The sequence below is a fragment of the Vicia villosa genome, linkage group LG4 (assembly GCF_029867415.1).
Source record: "Vicia villosa cultivar HV-30 ecotype Madison, WI linkage group LG4, Vvil1.0, whole genome shotgun sequence".
In the NCBI taxonomy this organism is placed as follows: domain Eukaryota; kingdom Viridiplantae; phylum Streptophyta; class Magnoliopsida; order Fabales; family Fabaceae; genus Vicia; species Vicia villosa.
This window is the reverse complement of record NC_081183.1, coordinates 89,445,845-89,467,146: the sequence shown is the minus strand read 5'-3', so window position 1 is coordinate 89,467,146 and position 21,302 is coordinate 89,445,845. Positions and strand designations below refer to the sequence as shown.

Here is a 21,302-nt window from a genome sequence, read left to right as displayed (position 1 = left end):
TAATGGGATGGAAGTGAGTAGGATTCATTCCTTAATCTGCTTCTCGATCATTATGCATTTTATGTGATTCGAATCGCAGATTAAATTCCCTTAAAAAATACACAACCAAAAACACTTTAAAACACCTAACAATGGTTCAGACTAAAGCAAAGTAGAGAAAGTGGTGAGTGGCCCAGTATTGGGTACTGTTCATCACTCATCTACCCTAAAAGACACAAACCAATCTCTTTTCCTTTTGCCTCTTTGGCACCTAAGGGCATCGTTATCTCCGTTCCATTGCATCCTAGGCTCTCCCCTTGTGCAAGAACACGAGCGTTGACTCCGCCCAACTAAAAAACACAAAAACAAACAGAAAATCGTTAGCCGAGCTACGGTAACTCTGATTCCTGAAAAGGATACGTAGGCAGCGGGGTAGGGCCCGTGCGAGTACAATTCTTTATTTTCCCTACATTTTGCATTCATTTCGCATTTAGACATAGACATAGTACACACCCTTTAGATAGAAACAAACATAGGTGGATACCATCGAGTACGATGGGCGCGAGGGGTGCTAATACCCTCCCCTTGCGTAACCGACTCTCGTACCTTGATTCTCTGGTCGCAAGACCCTGTTCCTTCCTTTGTTAGGTTTTCTGATATTCCTTTCCCTTATGGGATAAATATATTGGTGGCGACTCTGTTCATTTTTCGCGAGCGTGCGACATAAGTCCATTATAAAAGTAATGTAACAAATAAGCAGTGAATATCGGGACAATGAAAACTTGGTCTCGTCTGCATAATAATATTATTGACCATTCAAAGCATTTTGAGCCATATGAATCAAAAAGATGATACGATGAGATTATAATTTTACCAGTCACTTTTGTTACCTTAGTCTAGACTATAAAAGTTAATACCAAATAGAAAAGACATACACATATTAGTAATTACTATGTACCACGAATATTCAAACTAATACAGTATATTTTTTTTATAAAAAAAATACAGATAACTAAATAACCATCCGATAGTGTATCGTGTGGTTAACAAATGAAAATTATAACGAAAACAATAAAAATCAAAAATGAAATGAAAATCCTATGGCCAAAACCTAAAGGTTAAATTAGGGTAAACCTAAAAATATTTTGCCTCCCTTGTACTCAAGGGGACCCATTTAGTCTTTAGGTTTTATAAAAGGGTTTCGACAATTGTTGGCTAATAAAAAAAATGTCTTTGGCCAAAAGGCCAAAAACCATGTGACCACATGTAGTGAAAACCTTTTTTTATGGGAAGGGGACTCGCCTTGTTGCCAAGTGCCTACGTATCTCCTTAGGGAGAATCAGAGTCAACGTAATTTGATATGGTTTGAAGGTATTTTGAGTTACCTTGTCGTAGTTTTTGAAATGCGAAGTTCGCAAGGTATTTTGAATTACCTTATCATAGTTTTGAAAATAGTAGTATTGATTAGATGAATTTTGAATTTCTTTTAAGTGGCGTACAACCCTGGTTTAATTTGCACTATTAATCGCAATGATCAATAGGTTTGATCACCATAATTAATAGATTAGTAGAGAATTGCTGGAAATTCTAATCGATTGATTCGATTATCACTTTTAGCAAATGGATGTATTTTAATTATTGATTTATTTATCGTCATTCCTCATAATCAATAGATTTGATTACAAATAATAACGAACTTGATAAAGAGGAAATATGCTAATCATCGTAACCAATAAGATGGTTAAAACCTTTTAGCAAAATCAGTTTATTTAAATTATATTTGAATTTAATTTAAGTGATTAAAAAATCGATTATTACCCATCGTGACCAATAGATTTAGTCGAAACGAATAACAAATTAAAATCCTAATATTTCGGCCAAATGGCCAGTGGGATTGGGCCAACCCTAATGCGTTGATAAACCTATCTCTAGGGTTTTTATGATTTATAATTAAAGATTGATTAAAATTAATTAAATCGAATAAATCGGGAAAATAATCCTAAATAATTATAACCCTAATCATATTATTAATCCTAATTAAATAGACTAATTAAATCAAACAATGTTAATTAATATTTAACCTACACATTTAAATAATAAAGTAAATAAAATTAGATAAAGAACCTGGAAGTAATCTTGTGTAGCGCGTTCTTGAGGATCTATGGTGGTCCTTCAGTTCAAGTATGTTAGATCTGGTGGTGGTGACGATCTGAGGGTTAAATGGAGAGGGTACGCCATAGTCATGCGCACAAGGAATGTATTGAATCTGCAGACCACTCAATACTTTTAAGTGACAAAAATAATATGACCCTCACAGGGATCGAGCACGAGACCTTTCATTCACAACATGTCTCCTTTCACCAGCTTGACTGAATGACTAATTCGTTAGAGAAGCACCAATCAATTAACAAATATTTAAACCAGCAGCATATTGGAATTTAAAGCACATAATCAACGTGGGACCCAGGTGGCTTTGACCAACGAATTGGAGGCGGAGAGAGAATTGTGTTTTATTGGCTGACGAATCAGAATACACAAAGATACCACGTGACTAGTCAAAGAAGTTAAGAAGCCCAAGCCACCGGACCGGAGTCGCGTCGGCTACCTTCTCCGGTTGGTCTCAACCGTCAAACTTGAAAACACCAGCGAAAACGGAAAACAAACCGCCCAGATCTATGTAAAACCTTCCTCTGATCTCGAATATGGCCTTATCTTGGCCTGAAAATCCCTACAAATATGAATACAAAGAGCAAGAACCTTCATGCCCTAACAATGGCATCTCTTCGTATCCGCGTCAAATCTCGCCAACGATGATTCTAACAGACTCTAAGCATCCTTATAATCATGAATATATGCAACAAAATCATTTATATGGCATGGATTAAGAGTTTGAAATTTAAAAAAGCGAGCAAACCGGTGATAGCGGGAGGGAGTGAGTGAGCGTGTTCCAAGCTTCACAAACGATATGGTTTTGCTCCCAGACACCTCAGAACGATGATAGGATGTTTGGTATTGATTGAAACCTACTGCAAGAAGTTTGTCCCCCAAAAACTCCCCTTGTGGCTGCACCTATTTGCTATATATATATATATATATATATATATATATATATATATATATATATATATATATATATATATGAGCATTAGGTATAATAACATGGAGAAATATCTTTGTTTTTATTAAAGAAATATTTGATTAAAGCTTATATCAAATCTTGCTATTTTTGACTTGAATATTTCTCAATTTTTTCAATTAATATCTCATGATCTATAGGTCAATATTTGCATAATTTTTCATTGAGAAACTTTCTACACCATATCTTTTATATTCACCATTATTTCATTATTCAATCTTGAATAAAAATGAGAATAATTCAAAATAAAATTAAATAACAATGTTACTAGTAAAAGATGGCGTGGTGGGCTCTTGTATACTTCATGGATATGTTTAGGATCAACAAACTTTGGCCCATTTGGTTAAAAACTCAAAATTCATCACTTAAGGTTTTATGATTTTCTTGAATTTTGCTCAACTTCAACCATGCATATCTCTCTCAATTTTGGTCTTATGAATATGTTCTTGATCATCTTGGAAATCTTGAAGAGTCCTCTAAATGATGCCTTAGGTTTCATCTCAACTGGAGCTTCCATGTTCAAGTTATGAGTTTTGACCCAAAATGTGTTTTTGTTGATTTTTTGGAGGACCTATAATGTATTGGACCATATCTCTCAAATGAAGCATTTCTGGCTTTGGCTTGTGAGAGACAAAGTTGTAGACAATCCAATTTCCTTCAGAATAGGCTTTGGTTGGGAAATTTTTGATACTCCATGTGAAAGTTATGACCAGTCAAAGTTGAGTTGACTTTTCCTATAAAAAACCCTAATTTGAACCTTTTGACTTTGTTCATTTCTGAGTTTTTATTAATGGATCATGGTCAACCTTTGATCAAATGATGGATATAACCTCAAATACTTGATGCTTACTAAAAATCTTGAAGTTTGACTGTATTTTGACTATAGCTGACTTTTAGGTCAACATAGTCGATTATTGATCATCTGGGCCATTGAGTGAGAAATTCCTGGGATTGAAGCTTGATAATTGACATGGAGATACCTTGAGACATATGAGACACCTTGAGATCCTTTTGAGGCCTTAGAGATTCAAATTCTATTGATGAAGTGCAAACCCTAATTTAGAATAGGATAGAGTGCTTTTGAGAAAACCCTTAAACCTTGAGTCATTGAAAAATGAAATGAAGAGGGCAAATTTTGGGGTATGACAGATCCGCCCGGGACCGGGCAAAATGTCGTTATCCGTGTTGACAATCCAACCTGACGTGGTAGGTTGATGACTCCCTTAGCTTCGGATTAGTCATTTTGTTATACTTTCGCCTTGTGTCGATTTGCTACACCGGCCCAAATATCCCAAATATGTACAATACCCTTGGTGGAAACAAATATTTTGTTTCGAGATGCATGCTGAAGCAAATTAATCTGCCAAAGTCCTTATGGGGTGAAGCTGTTTCAACTGCAGTTTATATCCTAAAAAGGCGCCCTTCCAAGAAGTTGAAGAATAAGGTTTATGAAGAAGTGTGGGGTGGCAAACGACCATCAGTGAGTCATCTGAAGGTGTTTGGCTCTATGTGTTACAAGCATGCTCCTGATGCAAGAAAAAGGAAGATTGATGACAAGAGTGAACCTATGATTCTGGTAGGATATCATCAGACTAGTGCATACAGGCTATTCAATCCAGTTAATGCGGAGATTATCTTGAGTCGAGATATTGTGGCTGATGAAATTTTTTCCTGGGATTGGAATTTGAGTAATTCAATCAATAAGCCATTGATGAGCTCTGACTTTGAAGAAGCAACTATTGAAGTCGAAATTGATGCAATTGTCGAAACTCTAGTCGAAGTCGAACAGTTGCCAACATTTGTGACACAGTTGAAGTAAAAAAAGGTGTGGTTTCTAAAAGCCAAAGACCTCAAAGAACTCGAATTCTTCAAGAAATACTTCAAGACTATGAAGTAGCTGGTGACGATGAAGTCACACCATATAGAGAATTAATTTATTTTGCTTTACTTGCAGGTGTTGTGTAACGCCCCGGATTGCTTTCGGGATGATCGACTGACTCCACAAATCAACACGAGTCTTTTCAGCATGCTTTGACCTCACTTGCACGCTTTCCAAGAAACTTCCCAGAAGGTCACGCATCCATAAAATTTCTCCAAGTCAAGCACGCTTAACTATGGAGTTCTTATGGAACAGGCTACCGAAAAGAAGATGTATCTTGCTGGTATAGGTAGTACCCATCAATCCTTATAAGTTTTCCTTCAACCATGCAGTCCTATACCTACACGGCCTCATGATCCCTCTCATTCCGATGTGGCGACCACCTTTTCCCTTTTCGGCCTCAGGTGTTACATGCGGTGCAACAACCCCTCGCCTTCTTCGGCCTCAGGTGTTACATGCCCACCAGCTTCCGCATGGTTCTTCCTCGAACCACATCGTACTGGGAAAGGTCTGGCTCTGATACCATTTGTAACGACATAGACTTCTTTTGAGATGATCGAATGACCCCACAAACCAACACGAGTCTTTTCAGCATGCTTTGACCTCACTCGCACGCTTTCCAGGAAACATCCCAGAAGGTCACCATCCCTAAATTGCTCCAAGCCAAGCACACTTAATTGTGGAGTTCTTATGGAACGAGCTACTAAAAAGAAGATGCATCTTATTTGTATAGGTAGTACCCATCAATCCTTATAAGTTTTCCTTCAACCATGCAGTCCCATATCTGCACGGCCTCAGGATCCCTCTCAATCCGATGTGGCAACCACTTTTTCCCTCTTCGGCCTCAGGTGTTACATGTTGAACCAATCAAGTATAGCGAGGCTTTAAAGATTCAACAATGGAAGTTAGTTATGGTCGAAGAGTTACAAGAAATCAAGAGAAACAACACATGGGAGTTAGTCGAATTGCTAGCACTTAAAAAATTTATTAACGTAAAGTGGGTGTTCAAACTGAAACACAATGTTGATGGGTCGATAGCAAGACATAACACAAGATTAGTAGCTCCAGAATTTCTTCAAAGAGTAGGGCTCAACTACTCTGAAATATTTTCCCCAATAGCAAGATTGAAGACTGTTCAACTAGTGGTAGAATTGGCATGTAATCAAGGCTGATCGACATTTCACTTAGATGTGATGTCAGCATTTCTGAATGGTCCTTTAGGCGAAGAGGTCTATGTCACACAACCTTCTGATTTTGCGATTTAGAAGGAAACGAGTATAGTTTATAAGTTGCAGAAAGCACTCTATGGTCTCAAGCAGACACCTAGGGCATAGAACAAGAAAATCGACTCATACTTAGTTGAATTAGGATTTGTCAACTGAAAATATGAGTATGGTTTCTATGTTCAAGTTGTGGCACAAAATATAAAAATTATCTACTTATATGTCCATGAATTGCTAGTAATTGGAAATATCTTGGAGAACTTGTCAAAGTTTGAAGAGAAAACGATGAAGGAATTTGAAATGTAAGATCTGTGAAAATTGTTTTATTTCCTAAGTATAGAATTTCAAATGTAGAACCAAGGTATAGTGCTTCATCAAAGAAAGTGTGTAAAAGAGATACTCAAGAGATTCAAAATGGATGATTTGAATCCTGCATCCTCACCTGTTAAAAAAACTTGAAGTTCGAGAAGCATGGATAGGAAGACAGAGTTGATGTAACTTTGGTCAAGCAAATTATTGGATGTCTTAGATATGTGTGCACCAGTCGGCTTGATATAGGTTTTGCAGTCGAATTAATGAGCAAATACATGAGTTGAACCAAGAGTGTCACACATGAAAGATTTAAGAAGAATTCTAAGACACCTAAAAGGATCGATAGACTATGGAATTCTATTTCGACGAGACTCTGAAGGCAAAGAAGCAACAATTACTTGCTTTTCATATGTTAATTGGTGTGGAGATAAGGAAGATCGGGGAAGCACAATTGGATATTTCTTTCAAGTATTTGGTGCCCTGATTTCATGGTGTTCGAAGAAACAGCTTGTGGTGGCATTATCATCGTGTGAAGCTAAATATATAGTAGTATCCTATGTTACAGGCCAAGAAATTTGGATCAGATCAGTACTTGAAGAAATGGAGGTCGAAGTGAAGAAACCTCTGGTGTTGCAAATCGAAAACAGGTCATCCTTAAGTCAGGTGAAGAATTCGGTTATGCATGGAAGGATTAATCATATCGAAGCTATATTTGACTTCTTAAGGGAGAAGGTAAATTGAGGTGAACTTGAAGTTAGGCATTGCTCAAATGAAGCACAGCTGGCCGATATTTTCACCAAAGGATTGAAGATCAATAGATTTCTAAATTTGAGAAAGAAATTAGGAATAGTTCAGATTGACTATTTTTAGAGTTGTTCGATAACTTGGATTATATGGGGTATGTTGAAATATAATTGGGATTAATATATTATAGATATAATATCAAATATAAATTAATATAATAGTACCAAATATAATCCAAATGTGTAAGCCCAAGCCCAATAAGGGTTATATATAGTCATAGTCTGTATCATTATTTGAACAATTCAATTCAATAATATAATCTTTATTATCTCTCTATTATCTCCTCACTAAAAGTGCCTTACGCACTAACAAGAACCACACCAACAACGTCAAATTCCTCAAATACTGAGTTGATAACATGTTGGAATACCATATCTATTTTTGTAACACGTATTATAAACAACATTATGTTGGGTTTGGTTGAAAATATATATGTTGAAGAAGTCCCGCATCGCTTGGTTTTGGGAAGGATAAGGGAGTCCAAGGCTATATATAGGATTCAAGTTTTTTTTACAAGATGCATCAGTCAAAAGCACTTTAAGCTTGGATCTGTCTTTCTTATTCTCTTATGCTCCTGTATTAGAGTGTTGGGAGATATAGTTAAATATTTGTTTTTGAGGGTGTAGGTGTACTGGGGGCCTGGGTTATTTGAAGGTATATTATGTGTTGTAACAATTTTCACATAGTATTATTCTTTGATTGTCATTTGAAAGCGGTCGGGGTTTTTCTCCGGATTTAGAGTTTCCACGTTAATCTCTTGTGTTGTTATTGTGTTCCTATTTTTTCTCTATGTTTGTTATTTTCTCAACAACTGTTATTAAAGATTTTGGTTTTATCCGGGAATATGACTTCTTAGTATGCTCAGTGGTTGCAGTTTGTCTCATCTTCCTTATCAAAAAATAAGGGTAGTGTTGTGAAAGAGTTGTTAAGCTGCAGTCACAAGTTCCGGTGTGCAGTTTGGGTTATAGAAAATTGATGGAAGAATTATTTTTTGAATTATGGAAAGTTTTGGTCTAAGATGCGTTGATAAAATCAAGATTACACAAGGTGCAAGATTATGTCGGTGGTTGAATAGGTTCCTGTCAACAAGGAAGTTACACCATAAGTTTTCAACCTGGTTTTTGGCAAGTAGAAATTCTTGGAGTGGTTTAGCTTCAAGTGAAATTTATTCTTCATGATAAAGTATATGATTGTCGGTGATGACAATGTGAAAGTCTTGAAGTGATTTATCTTCAAGTGAAATATATTTTTTAGGAGAGAGTATGATAGTTTTTAAAATTATGATTGTCGGTGAAGACAATGTGAAATTTCTTGGAGTGGTGAAGCTTCAAGTGACTATACTCTTTATGGTGGAGTATGATTGTCAGTGAAGACAATGAAAGTTTACGTATAATTTTTAATCAAGGTGGAGATTGTTGGGTTTGGTTGAAAATATATATGTTGAAGAAGTCCCGCATTACTTAGTTTTGTGAAGGAAGAGAGAGTCCAAGACTATATATATAATTTAAGTTTTTCGTTACAAGATGCACCCATCAAAAGCACTTTAAGCTTGTATTTGCCTTTCTTTTTCTCTTCTGCTCTTGTATTAGAGTGTTGTGAGATGTAGTTAAATATTTGTTTTTGAGGGTGTGAGTGTACTGGTGACCAGGGTTATGTGAGAGTATATTATATGCTGTAAAAAATTTCACATAATGTTATTCTCTAATTGTTATTTGACAACGACCGTAATTTTTTTTCGAATTTAAAGTTTTCACATTAATATTTTGTATTTGTATTGTTAGTGTGTTTCTATTTCTTCTCTATGTTTATTATTTTCCCAACACATTACACATAAAAATGAAGTTACCTTACCTACGATTTCGGACGAAAACAAAGTTAATGATGTAGATAAGTCTAATAATAGTGTGTTAAAAATACAAATCTTGAAGAAAATGGTAAGGCTTTTGAGAATGTTTGAAATAGAGTATTGAATATGATTTGCAAATATAATAATTATATTTCTACCTTTTTTTTTTTTCCTTTTTTTTTCTTTTGATATCTTAATAATTGAAGGTCCGGTACAAAATTTACTTTAAGGTTGGTGCCGTTTCTTCTATGTTTTCAAATTAAAATATATAACCTGACAGGCTGCTAAATTCTGTTCAAATCCATAAGTTCAAGAAAAACAAAAACTTCAACACACACACATTTATATTTAATATAATTTAAGAGACGTGCATCCTTCTAAAATATGGATTAACGAATGCACCTCTAACTAACCAATCATCATCTTGTTGTTTTCTACATTATATTCCAAGCCTTGTATGATAATTAATCATCTCAATTCTCAACAACTTCAAAGTATATGGAGCAACAGCATTTCTTTGTGGCTCCTGTCTCCTTAAAAGTTGTTGACTTCACTAGCTGTCTAATGTACACACTCTTATACTAGTTTCCATTACTTTACGTGGCATAACAAAAAGAGTGTTAGTGCTTCATAATTGACCAAACATTTTTCTTGAGTGTAGTAGCTGGTGTTAATAATTAGGTTTAATTAGATGTCACTAAATTCTGTGAAGCAAGTAGCAACCACCACTTCAACTTTAAAAAAAATTTCTTAGGGTTTCCAACTGCAAATTAGTAGGAATGGTTGGACTTTATACCTATTATTGTTATTTGAGTTTAAATATAAAATTATGAATTTTAACTTAAAATTTAAGAGTGGCATAGAGAAAACAAGTAAAATTAAAATTATAATAATATTATTATAGATGTTGTGAGAAAGATAAACATAGTGAAAGGTCTAAAGAATAAGAAAAAGCCATGAGTTGTAGTTTACTCCATTAGTATCAGTAAAATGACTCAACAATAGTGACTTTTTCGTATAAGCAATAAATAAATTGCAAATTAATGTAGTGAATTACACCAAGCTATAAATTTTAGAACACGTAGTACTCAGGCTGATTCATCTAGCATTAAAAGTTAGGCAACAAAGAATCAAAGTAATGTATAATATGTTATGGTCTAATAACATGTAATGAGTGAACTACCTATCAATAGGGGTGTTCAAAATCAAACCTGCCCAATAGAAAACCGTAAAACTGAATTGAACCAAATCGAAACCGTAAAAAACCGCATTTGATTCGGATGTATATGGATTATTTTTTTAATAGAACCGCGCAGTTTGATTCGGTTTGCGGTTTGTATTTTGCAAACCGATCCAAACCAAACCAAACCGCATTATGTTATAAATATTACTAACTAATATATATTTCTTTAATTTTTTAGAGAAATCAAGTATATTTTATCATATTCTTCGTATGATATTTATTTTTATTTATATATCATCAAAAAAATAAAATATTCTTCATTTATAAATACTATTTTGACAAAATATATTTTATCGTATTCTTTGTATAATATTTATTTACGAATGTAATTTCATGTATGTCATTTTTTAGACCTAACATAAAATTGTAAGAGCATTTTTATGTATCAAATTATAATCTTATTTTAACAATTATAAATTTTTTTATAGTAATGTATGAACGACTAAACACAAAATTATATTTTCCTCTATATGTGTATGTATGGCTCAATTTGTTTTTTGTAAAAAACCGAACGAACCGAACCAATCAAAACCGCATTAGTTTGGTTTTATTTTTGAAAGCCAACCGAACCAAACTAAACCAAACCGCACGTTTTTTTCTCTTGCGGTTCGGATGATTTTTAGCATCAAAACCTCCCAAACCGCACCACGAACACCCCTACCTATCAATCCATTAATGTAAGCAGTAGTGCTTTTATAGTAAAAATTAATAATATTTTTTACCTAATTATTGATGGTGTACAGCGGAATAAATTGAATAAAGATGAACAATATGAAGATGAAAGAAGAGAGAAAAAATATAACTAACGTTTACTTAATCGAAAAAACAGTTACAAGAATGATTCTACTATAAGCTCATATTGGGCCAAACTAACTGAAGCCCAAACACACATGGTCCAATGATACTGAATGTGCAATTACACTTCAACAACATTCTTTAATTCACATTCAGAGTTAAAATCAACAACACCAATTGTGTTCCTCAAATTGATGAAGTGTTAAGTTTTGACAGCTTTTGTCAGAACATTTGCAAGTTGTGTTGCTTCTGGGTGCTACATTGCACAATTCCTAGCATTCCATTATGGACTTGATCCCTCAGAAAATAGAATTTTGTATCAATGTGCTTGCGTCTTCCATGAAACACTGGGTTCTTGGCAAGACTTATGACAGATTTGTTGTCAATCTTCAACTTCACAAGCTTCATCACCTTGATCTTCAGATCCTGCAACAAATTCAGCATCCAAACAGCTTGACATGCAGACAAAGTACCTACAATGTATTCAGCTTCAAAAATTGACAACGTAACTACTGGTTGCTTCTTAGAGCACCAAGAACTGTCCAAACTTCAGAAGTAGTTCTTTTGTCAACTCTATCACCACACCAATTAGAAACTGAGTAACACATCAGTTCTGACTCAGACTGAGCTTCAGAAGAGAACAAAATTCTAAACTTCAGAGTCCCCTTAATATACCACTGAATCCTAATAGCAGCTTGGTAATGTGACCACTTTGGTTTGCTCATAAACATACTCATTATTCCAACTGCGTAACAGATGTCATATCTACTAACAACTTTTTGAAAGTTGTAGCATCTACATCATCACCCTCAAAATCAAAATCCAGCTTGTGATTCGTCTCAACAGACATGATTAAAAACTTACAATTTGTCAGCTCGGATCTCTTCAAGTTCATTCTTCAATTGATGCAGAATGATATCCTTCTTAGAGTACAAAATCTACATCCCTAGAGAGTATACCAACTTTCCTAGGTCAGTCATCTCAAATTCATTCATCAACACCATATTAAACTTGACTATCTCATCAGAACTACTCCCTGTCAACAATATGTCATCAACATAAAGACACACCAGAATCATATTGCCTCCATAAGTATCCTTCATCTCACATTTCTAAAACCCATGCTTCTTAAAAAGCTAATTAATCTTCAAGTTCCAAGCTCTGGGCGCTTGCTTCAGTCCATACAAAGCTTTATGCAACTTCTACATCATCCCTTCCTGATTATTTTTCAAAAATCTAGGAGGTTGTGACACATAAACTTCTTCCTATAAAGGACCGTTCAAAAATTCAAGTTTAACGTCCAGATGTATCATAGACCAATTCCTATTTGCAGCTATATTGATCACCAACCTCATTGATTCATGTCTAGCTACAGGTGCAAACATCTTGCTCGGTAAAATAGCAAGTGTACTATTTTGCCTCTGTAGTAATAAAGGGGAAATTCCCCGAATGTCGATCTCAAGGACTGCGTATCAATACAGAATTCTAATTCTTAATTCAATTAAACAAAAACTTAAATTGGAATTTTTATTTGCAATTATAAATTAACTATAAATAAAATAACAAAAAATTGACTAAGTGGTTTTAACAAATATGAGAGCATGCTAGGGTAAAGTGTATGATTTGCCCTGTAATAACCTTGAATCTATATTTCTTCAACAAGTTCATAACCTTTAATTACCGCCCTTTAGATTATTTTCCCCTAATTCCTTAGCTGGAAAACCTTTGAATATTCATCCTAAATCCTAATTCCTTAGCGAATTATGATGAAATCAATCCTTTGAATTATCAAGAGTTAATCGATAACTATAGGGTATCCCTATTCCTATGTGATATCTACTATAGTTTAATCGTACAAAAACCTCAATAACCGTGGTCCAGCTGGTTGTTAACCGTAAATCAATCTTGTTGGTCCGACAAAGAAAGCATAAAAACCTTGTACAATTGAATTGAATAAGAAAACAAATCTATTGATGAACTCAGGAATTCAAAATCATTACAGAATCAAATCAGGGACACCCCCTAGCATTGGGGGTTTAGCTACTCATATCGTTCAAAGAAAACAAAATATAAAAAAGAGACATTACAAGAATTGAGATGAAAGTTTATCTTCAATCGCTTCCGTTCAAGAAAACCTTCTTCTCTCCCAAACTCTTATTTTCTCCAATCTTCAATCGTGTATTCTTCTCTCGGCCAAAAAGTCCCTTCATTCTTCTTCAAAACTCAATTAAATATCACACAATCACTTAGGTCGGTTGGAAGTACCCAAAACACCCCCACAGCTTAACCCATAGATAACATATAAAAAAAATCATGAAATCAGCGTCACATGCTGACACGAGTCGTGTCAGCCAACACGGGCACCCGTGTCAGACTTCTGTCATCTTAAAAGTTGATTTTTGTCTCAGGTCTCCTGACATCAGAATTTGGCTTTAAAGTCTTCATCAAAGTTGTAGCCCTTTTCGTTAGCAAAATTTTTCCGCTAAAACCACGTCATTCTGAGTTACGTAGCTCTACTTATGATCAAAATACTACTAGCCTGTCACGATGAGAAACATGCTGAAAATTTCCAAATCTCAAATTTGGTGACACGGGCCGTGTCAGCCCCCTGACTTTCATCTCTTTTGCATTTTCTTGGCCATGCTTCATCCTGACGCAGGCGGTATCAGGTGACACGGGTGGTCGCGTCAGGCCTCCTGTAGCATATTTTTCACTTCCTTCAAAACTCCATTTTTTGTACTTTTTCACATTGATTTGTCTCGATTTATTCCTTTGAGCCTGCAAACAGTACAATACACAACCAAAGCATAAAAAGTAGAAGAATGAAGTAAAATGCTCGACAAAATAAAGAAATGATAACTAAAATCAACGGTAACTAACGGTGTAAAAGCCACTGATCACACATTAAAGTAATATATCACATGTTTTTGAATAAAATATCTAGCTACTAACCTCGCTATGTGTTTCCCAATTGATCTATTTGGTTTCAACTTTACCTTGAAAATACATCTGACGCTAATGACTTTCTTCTCCTTTTGAAGCTCAATTAACTACCAAGTCTTATTTCTTTCTTTAGCCTCAAGTTCATCTTTCATGGCATTTAGTCAGACTTCGTTCTTGAGTTCTTCTTCTGTACTCACAGATTCAGAGTCTACTAATATGGCACACTGAATGACTTTGCTTTCAAAGTCTATTTTAGTATCGCGTAACATGTCAAACTATACCAACCTTTTAGGTATTTGTCTCATTCTTTATGGTCTCTGAACTTGTTCTAAATCTTCTATAGAACCTGGAACAGTGTTAGCTTCTAGAACTCCTCCAGAAACACCTCCTTTCGAATTACTACCTTCATAAGAATGACTACTTCCAGAAGCATGATTACTTCCAGAAGTTTGACCCCCAGAGTTTTGATCACATGATTACTCCATCAAAGTCACCTTCAGAGTCGCCTTCAAACTCTAATTCTCCTTCAAAATCAGAATCATATTTTGATTCTGACTCATCTTCATAAATAACTTCCAAACTTCCTTCATAAGTACATCTAACACCAGAGGCAAGATTAGACGTGTTCCAATCTCAAGTTTTTTGACTCTTTCGTTATGACATCTCTACTGAATTTCACCTTCTTAGAGATCGAACAATAAAGTTTATAAGCTCATGTATTGTGGTACACCACCGGTAACATTACTTTACTTCTATCATCCAACTTATTTCTCTTAGCATTTGGAACATGTTTATAACATACATAACCAAATACCCTAAGATGAATCACACTTTGCTTGTCTCTGTTCTACTTCTCAAAAGGAACAATTTCCTTCAGCTTCTTAGTTAGACACCTGTTGAGCACATATGTTACAGTGGCAACAGCTTCTCCCCACAACGAGTGAGGTAGCTTCTTCTCCTTCAGCATGCTCCCTGTTATATCAAGCAAAGTACAATTTCTTCTTTCAGCAAGACCATTGTGCTATGGAGTATATGGAGCAGTCACTTCATGCTCAACTCCATTTTTTCACAAAACTGTCTGAACTTGGTAAAGTTAAACTCTCCTCCACCATCAGTTCTGATTATCTTCAGCTTCTGACCACTTTTTCCTTCTGCCTTCACCTTGAATTTTTGAAACTCAGTAAACACCTCATGCTTAAACTTAATGAGTGCTACCTATGTCATTCTTGTGAACTCATCCACAAATGACACAAAATACTTGTTTCCTTCAATTAATGGTTCCGGGAATGGCCCACACACATCAAAATGCACAACTCCAAAAGCATACTTTGCTCTTTGAACCACTTTTGATGCAAATGGAAATCTAGATTGCTTATCTTGCATGCATACCTTACATGACTTCTTAGGCTTCACAATCTTTGGAATGTCATGTACCAGCTTCTTAGAACTCAGATGCTCCAGGCTTCTAAAGTTCATATGCCCCAATCTCTTATGACATAGCTCACTGTCACCTTCAATACTTTCTGCCCTAAGGCATTTACTTTCAACTGTCTCCACATTCACCTTGAATGATGTGTTGCTTTTCTGCTCAGATTGCATAATCAGCTTCTAATTTGACTCATACAACTTCAAGAGATTGTCCTTCATAGTTTGAGAAACCTTTCTCAATTAGCTGACCTACACTCATTAAACTGCTCTTCATCCCAACAACATACCAAACATCTTTGATCAGAACAGTTTTACCATTCTGCACTTTGATTCTAGCATTTTCCATTCCTTTGGTATTAAGGAACTTATCATTAGCACATCTAATATTTGTCTTGTTTCTGAAGTCAAAGTCTATCAACCATTGTTTGTTTCCAGTTATGTGATTTGAACAGCCAGTAACAATATACCATCATTTTGACAATTCCGTATTATCAGAGTCAAAAGTCATCAATATCAGAGGTTCATCATCAAACTCTCTGGATATATTTGCTTCTTATGACTTCTTTCCTTTATTTGACCAACACTCCGAAGCATATTGACCAAAATTCTTACATCAGTAGCATTGAATTTTATTCTTGTTAGGCTTGTCCCTTCCCTTCTGATGTTTCTTCTCATCAGAGCTGGACGCTTTTGACTTCGGAGAACCACCATATCTCTTCTTGTCTTCTAGCCAAGAAGTCTTCCGACTCTTCCTACCAGAAGACGCCTTCAGAGCCTGCTTAACCTCTCTCTTAGAGGTTCTCTCAATTAGACATAACTCTTATGCTTCTAGACTGCTTTGCAGCTCAAAAATTCTCATGATGCTCAGATCCTTAGAATGTTCAATAGCTACAACAATGTAATCAAACTAACGAGTAAGTGATCTCATTACCTTCTTAATAATCACTAGTTCTAAGAGTGTCTCTCCACAAACTTTCATCTCTTTAGTGATCAGAATCACTCTAGAGATGTACTCAGGGACCTTTTCATTGTTCTTCATGTTGAGATTCTCATACTACTTACGTAGACATTTCACCTTTTTCACTAATGCGTCACTGCCATAGGACTGCACCGGTGTGTCCCATGTAGCCTTCGTCGTCGTCGAATCAGAGATCTTCTCAAACACATTCGTATCCACGCACTGATGGATGTTGGACAACGCTTTCTGATCCTTTCGTTTCTCGTTACGCATTTCTTTGCGCTTCTGCTGCATCCGTATCAACCAGCGTGTAACCATCGTAGACTAGATCAAGCAAATCTTGAACGCCAAACAACAGACGCATCTGAATCATCCACCGATTCTAATTCTTTCCATCAAACACCAGAAGTTTCGTATTTAAACCACTGTTTCCATCGTTCATCTTCAATATTGTGCAAGAAATCACTCAGATCTCACAGAACACTTGTGTTTCTCAATCCCTCGAAATTAAGAAATGTGATTCCACTACGATTTCGATCGTGAATTCAACGCAAATTCAAGAACAACGAAATCAATCACACACGTCTTACGTACACTCGTGGATCTGAACCAGAGCTCTATATATTAATTGTTGGTGCATAGCAGAGCAAGATGAACAAAGATGAACAAAATGAAGAGAAAGAGATAGAGTGTTTGTGTAACTAACTTTTACTAAATCAAAAAACGGTTACAAGAATGATTCTAGCTACTATATTCTCACGCTGCTAACAATTACAAAGTAAATGCAGTAAATATACAAATCCATATTGGGCTAAACTAATTGACGCCCAAACACACAAGGCCCAATGATACTAAATGTGCAATTACACTTCAACATGTACCTGTTTATTTATAGGGTGAGGTTGCTTGTCACTAAACAGTCTCCAACTAACTAACTAAAGCAAACAAAACAATGCTAGGTCGAAATTCTGTCAAAACACTTCTCCAACATTTCGACTTCTTACAATTTCAACACACAACATAATTTCGACACAAAGAATTACTTTCTCAACAAACATAACTGCCATTGACACATACCCTCAAATTATAAAATATCATTTAAAAGAGTATATAAAACCGTACATCGCTGTATTAACTTGTCTGTCCTTTATTCTGAAAAGGGTGCACTATATAGTCCTTTAAGCAGGTGGATAGCACCATTTCTTTTGTAATGAGTTGGATTATGCATTCTCTCTAATACAATTTGTTTATATTGCAAAAAAATATAGAGGAGTATATAATGTTTTTAAGTAACTTACACATACTACTTTTTCTGGTAGAACTTAGAAGTAAAAATAAATATTAATATCATGGTAAACCCGCAAAACAATACTTAATGATCAATGATCAATCTCTGATTAATCTTATATGTTTATACCCAGTTACATAGAATACAATCACTATCAATCATCATGCATTAAAAATATACACGGGATGATATTTTCATCACCATCAAGCAAGATCGTTTGCTTTAAAATTGTTACAAACAAATGCAACCACCACACACCTAGCAACTGTAATAATCAACGAGTTCATCCAAAGATTCCGGTTGAGGATCAGTATTCTCGATCATCCACAACATATGTTCAAACAAGACAACTTCACAAGCCACATTAACGGTATCATCATCGTCATTGTTTACCTCGATCGAGCTGCGAGACCTGTCCACAAGCTCCTGAAACAGCGGATGTCCAACAACATCGGAGTTAACAAGGTACCTACGCCTCGTCTTTCCAACAAACACGGGACGAAGGTCTTGTTCTGATAACGCACACGACTCGTCCTCGTTCACAACCGCTCTGATGTCAGAGCGGTTGTGCTTGTTGTTGTAATAGGCGAAGGTGTTCCATTTCTTCAGCACTGACTTGAGTTTTGTTAGTTTTGCAACTTTTGTCATGTTTGGAAGTTGAAGAGACAAAGAGAGGCTAATGGTTATGCTTGTGTGTGAGAAGGTGAAGGGAAGGTTCGGTTTTGGGATGTATATAAAAAGGATAGGAGAAGGTTTAAATGGTAAAAAGCATCTAATTAAGAAAAAGAAAGTGGCCAAAACGATAGTTGAGTTTTTTTTGGCGTTTGGACTTTGGTGGGTATGAATTTTGAACCGTTCTTTGCTTTGTCAACTTCTATGATTTTCTCTCTGTTATTATTAGGTGTCTTTCGAGCTCTTTTGGAAGTTTTTTTATTAAGTTAATAAATTAATCATATTTATTTTGTAGTTAATGTTTAAGTGAGTTGCATTTCGATACACAACAAAAACATCTGATTTCAAAGTTTAAACTATTAGAAATAGAAATATACTTACAAATTATAATATTCATACTTAATTGACTATTGAATCGGTCATGTAATTGAACCGATGGGAATCAGAATGAATTGATCAAGACCGATACAGTAAAATCAATTGAATTGTGAATCGAAGGGATAATTTGTTACAATGGACTATTGGATCAGTCATGTAATCAACCGGATGGAAATCAGTATGATAAAATTAAAATCGGAAAACCGATGAAATCTAAGATTTCTACAAACGGGAGGAATTAATGTTTGTTCTTTTTTCTACATAAAAGTCAAAACAACATTGTTTTATAATTATTTTTCTAATAAAAAAACTAACAAAACATCAAAAATATTAAATTATTTCATAAAAATTTAAAAGTATTAAAAAATAATATTCTTATCAATTAGACATTTATTTCTACTTATGAGAGTAATATGTACCGAGATAATTTTATTATGTTTTAAGAAGGAACAATCTATGAAAAAAAAAAAGAAAAGCCAAACACACTAGTAAGAAAAAAAATATAATTTTTGTAAAAAAAAAATATAATTGCGGTCATTTCAACCGTAGTAATATTTCATTTTTAACGTGTTTGATTTTTATTTTATTAAAAGACTTTTTATCACGGTTCTTAATTTCAACCGTGGCCATAGATTAAGGGTTACAAGTTTCAAATTCCAGCAGCAATATTTTTTTCATTTTTCAATAAAAAAGCATATGTCCCTCAACATATATTGTTAAATAAAAGTTGAAAAACTTTTAACTATGGTTGTTTCAATCAATAGTGGTTATATGTGCCAAATATCACTACGGTTGGTTCAAACAACCATGGTCAAATTATTTTTTGCAAAATTAAACCTTAACAGTTTCTTTTATTTCGTTTATAACACATGCCCCAACGAACCAGACATCAACGATAATGAAATCTTCAATCATTTCGTGGAACGATCAATCTTCACCACCTTCATTCATTTCTTGGAACGTCCAATATTCACCATCTTTATTCAATTCTTGGTCTCTTCCTCATCTTTATTCATCTTTCACTGTTTATTTCTTGGTCTCTCTTTTACGTTGTGGTGAGGTGTTCCTTTATGCATTGTGGATTTTTTTTTTTTTGCAATTTGATTACTTTGCGTTTTGGTTTTATTCAGAGTTTGTGATGTTTTGTTGTTATAAAGTTATGTGATATTGTCATGTGTCATGTTCTCGCACTATGATGTTTTCGTTGTTATAAGGCAATGTTTTTGCTTTTGTTTTGTTGTCATAAATCTATTGAAAATGAAGAAAGAAATGTCATTTTCGTTTTCATAATTTGTTATGAATCGTAGTTGGATGAAAGCTGATATATTGGGTTCGGCATATGAGAAAGGAGATCTTGATTTCCATGAATTTGCGGAACAAAATATTCCCGACAATAATGATCTCTTTTATTGTTCTTGTGTTAATTGTGGGAATATCAAAAAAGGTTCAACGAAAGAAATATTACATCACCTATGTTATGATGGAATATGTCAAAATTATACAACATGGACGTTGTAACACCCTAAATCCCCCGCATGTAAAATAATATACTAATTCAAAGATATTTCACATAATGACATAAGGTGTTATGTAACGTCCCAAATTTAATTAATCATTTAATTAAATTAATTAAGGATTATTTGTTGGAATTAGTCGAAGTTGATAATTATTAATATTATTCTAGGAAGCGTAATCGGAGAAATAATATAAGAAATAATGTTGTTACATGGGACTAATTATATAATTAAGTTGGGTTTAGTTGTTGTATGGAAAATAGCAATTGGAGGTGTGCGAATAATAGACCCATTAAGGAGTGTATAGAGAAATATTGTTATGTTGGTTAAGTTGAGAAAGAAAATAGGGTTATCCAGTAAAAACAAAACGAGGGTTTTATCAAAAGGAAAAGAAGGGAAAAAGAGGAATAAGGGTTTGTAGAGAAGAAGAATACGGAAGTTGCAGAGCACGGAAATTGGAAGCCTCGAAAAAGCGGATTCGACCGGAAAATTATGGAGAGACCATCATTCCGAGGTAAGGGTGGGATTCAATCTATATAACCGGTTATATGATGAATCGTATGTGGGGTTGGGTTGTACGAATTTATGCCATGAATTGTCTGCTGGTTTTGCAATGTTTGAAGTTGTGGTAAGTTATTGATCGTGTAAATTGTTATTCTCGTCAATGAATTAAATGGTTTGCTTTCTGTGATAAATTTTGTTGCTGGAATTATAGACGTGAGGACTTGCAAATCGATCGAATAAATGTTACAGAAAATATAATAGGTGCAGTGCAGTGGGAATTGGAACCGGAAAATATTATGGACTGAAAATAATATAAGAAGAAGAAAAGCTGGGGGTGGGGGCGACATACCCAAGGGTTGGGCGTCCCAGGTAGCACAACAAAGAAAAAAAATGAATTGTA

At 34.9% G+C, this 21,302-nt stretch overlaps 1 protein-coding gene across 1 annotated transcript; it reads right to left on the bottom strand.

Annotated features, from left to right (window-relative positions):
• Positions 1-17,873: 17,873 nt before the first annotated feature.
• On the bottom strand, positions 17,874-18,555 carry LOC131599324 (auxin-responsive protein SAUR78-like). The gene has a single exon (XM_058871726.1). It carries the CDS (start codon positions 18,480-18,482, stop codon positions 18,093-18,095), a length of 390 nt encoding a protein of 129 aa, XP_058727709.1. The 5' UTR covers positions 18,483-18,555; the 3' UTR covers positions 17,874-18,092.
• Between the last annotated feature and the right edge of the window lie 2,747 nt (positions 18,556-21,302).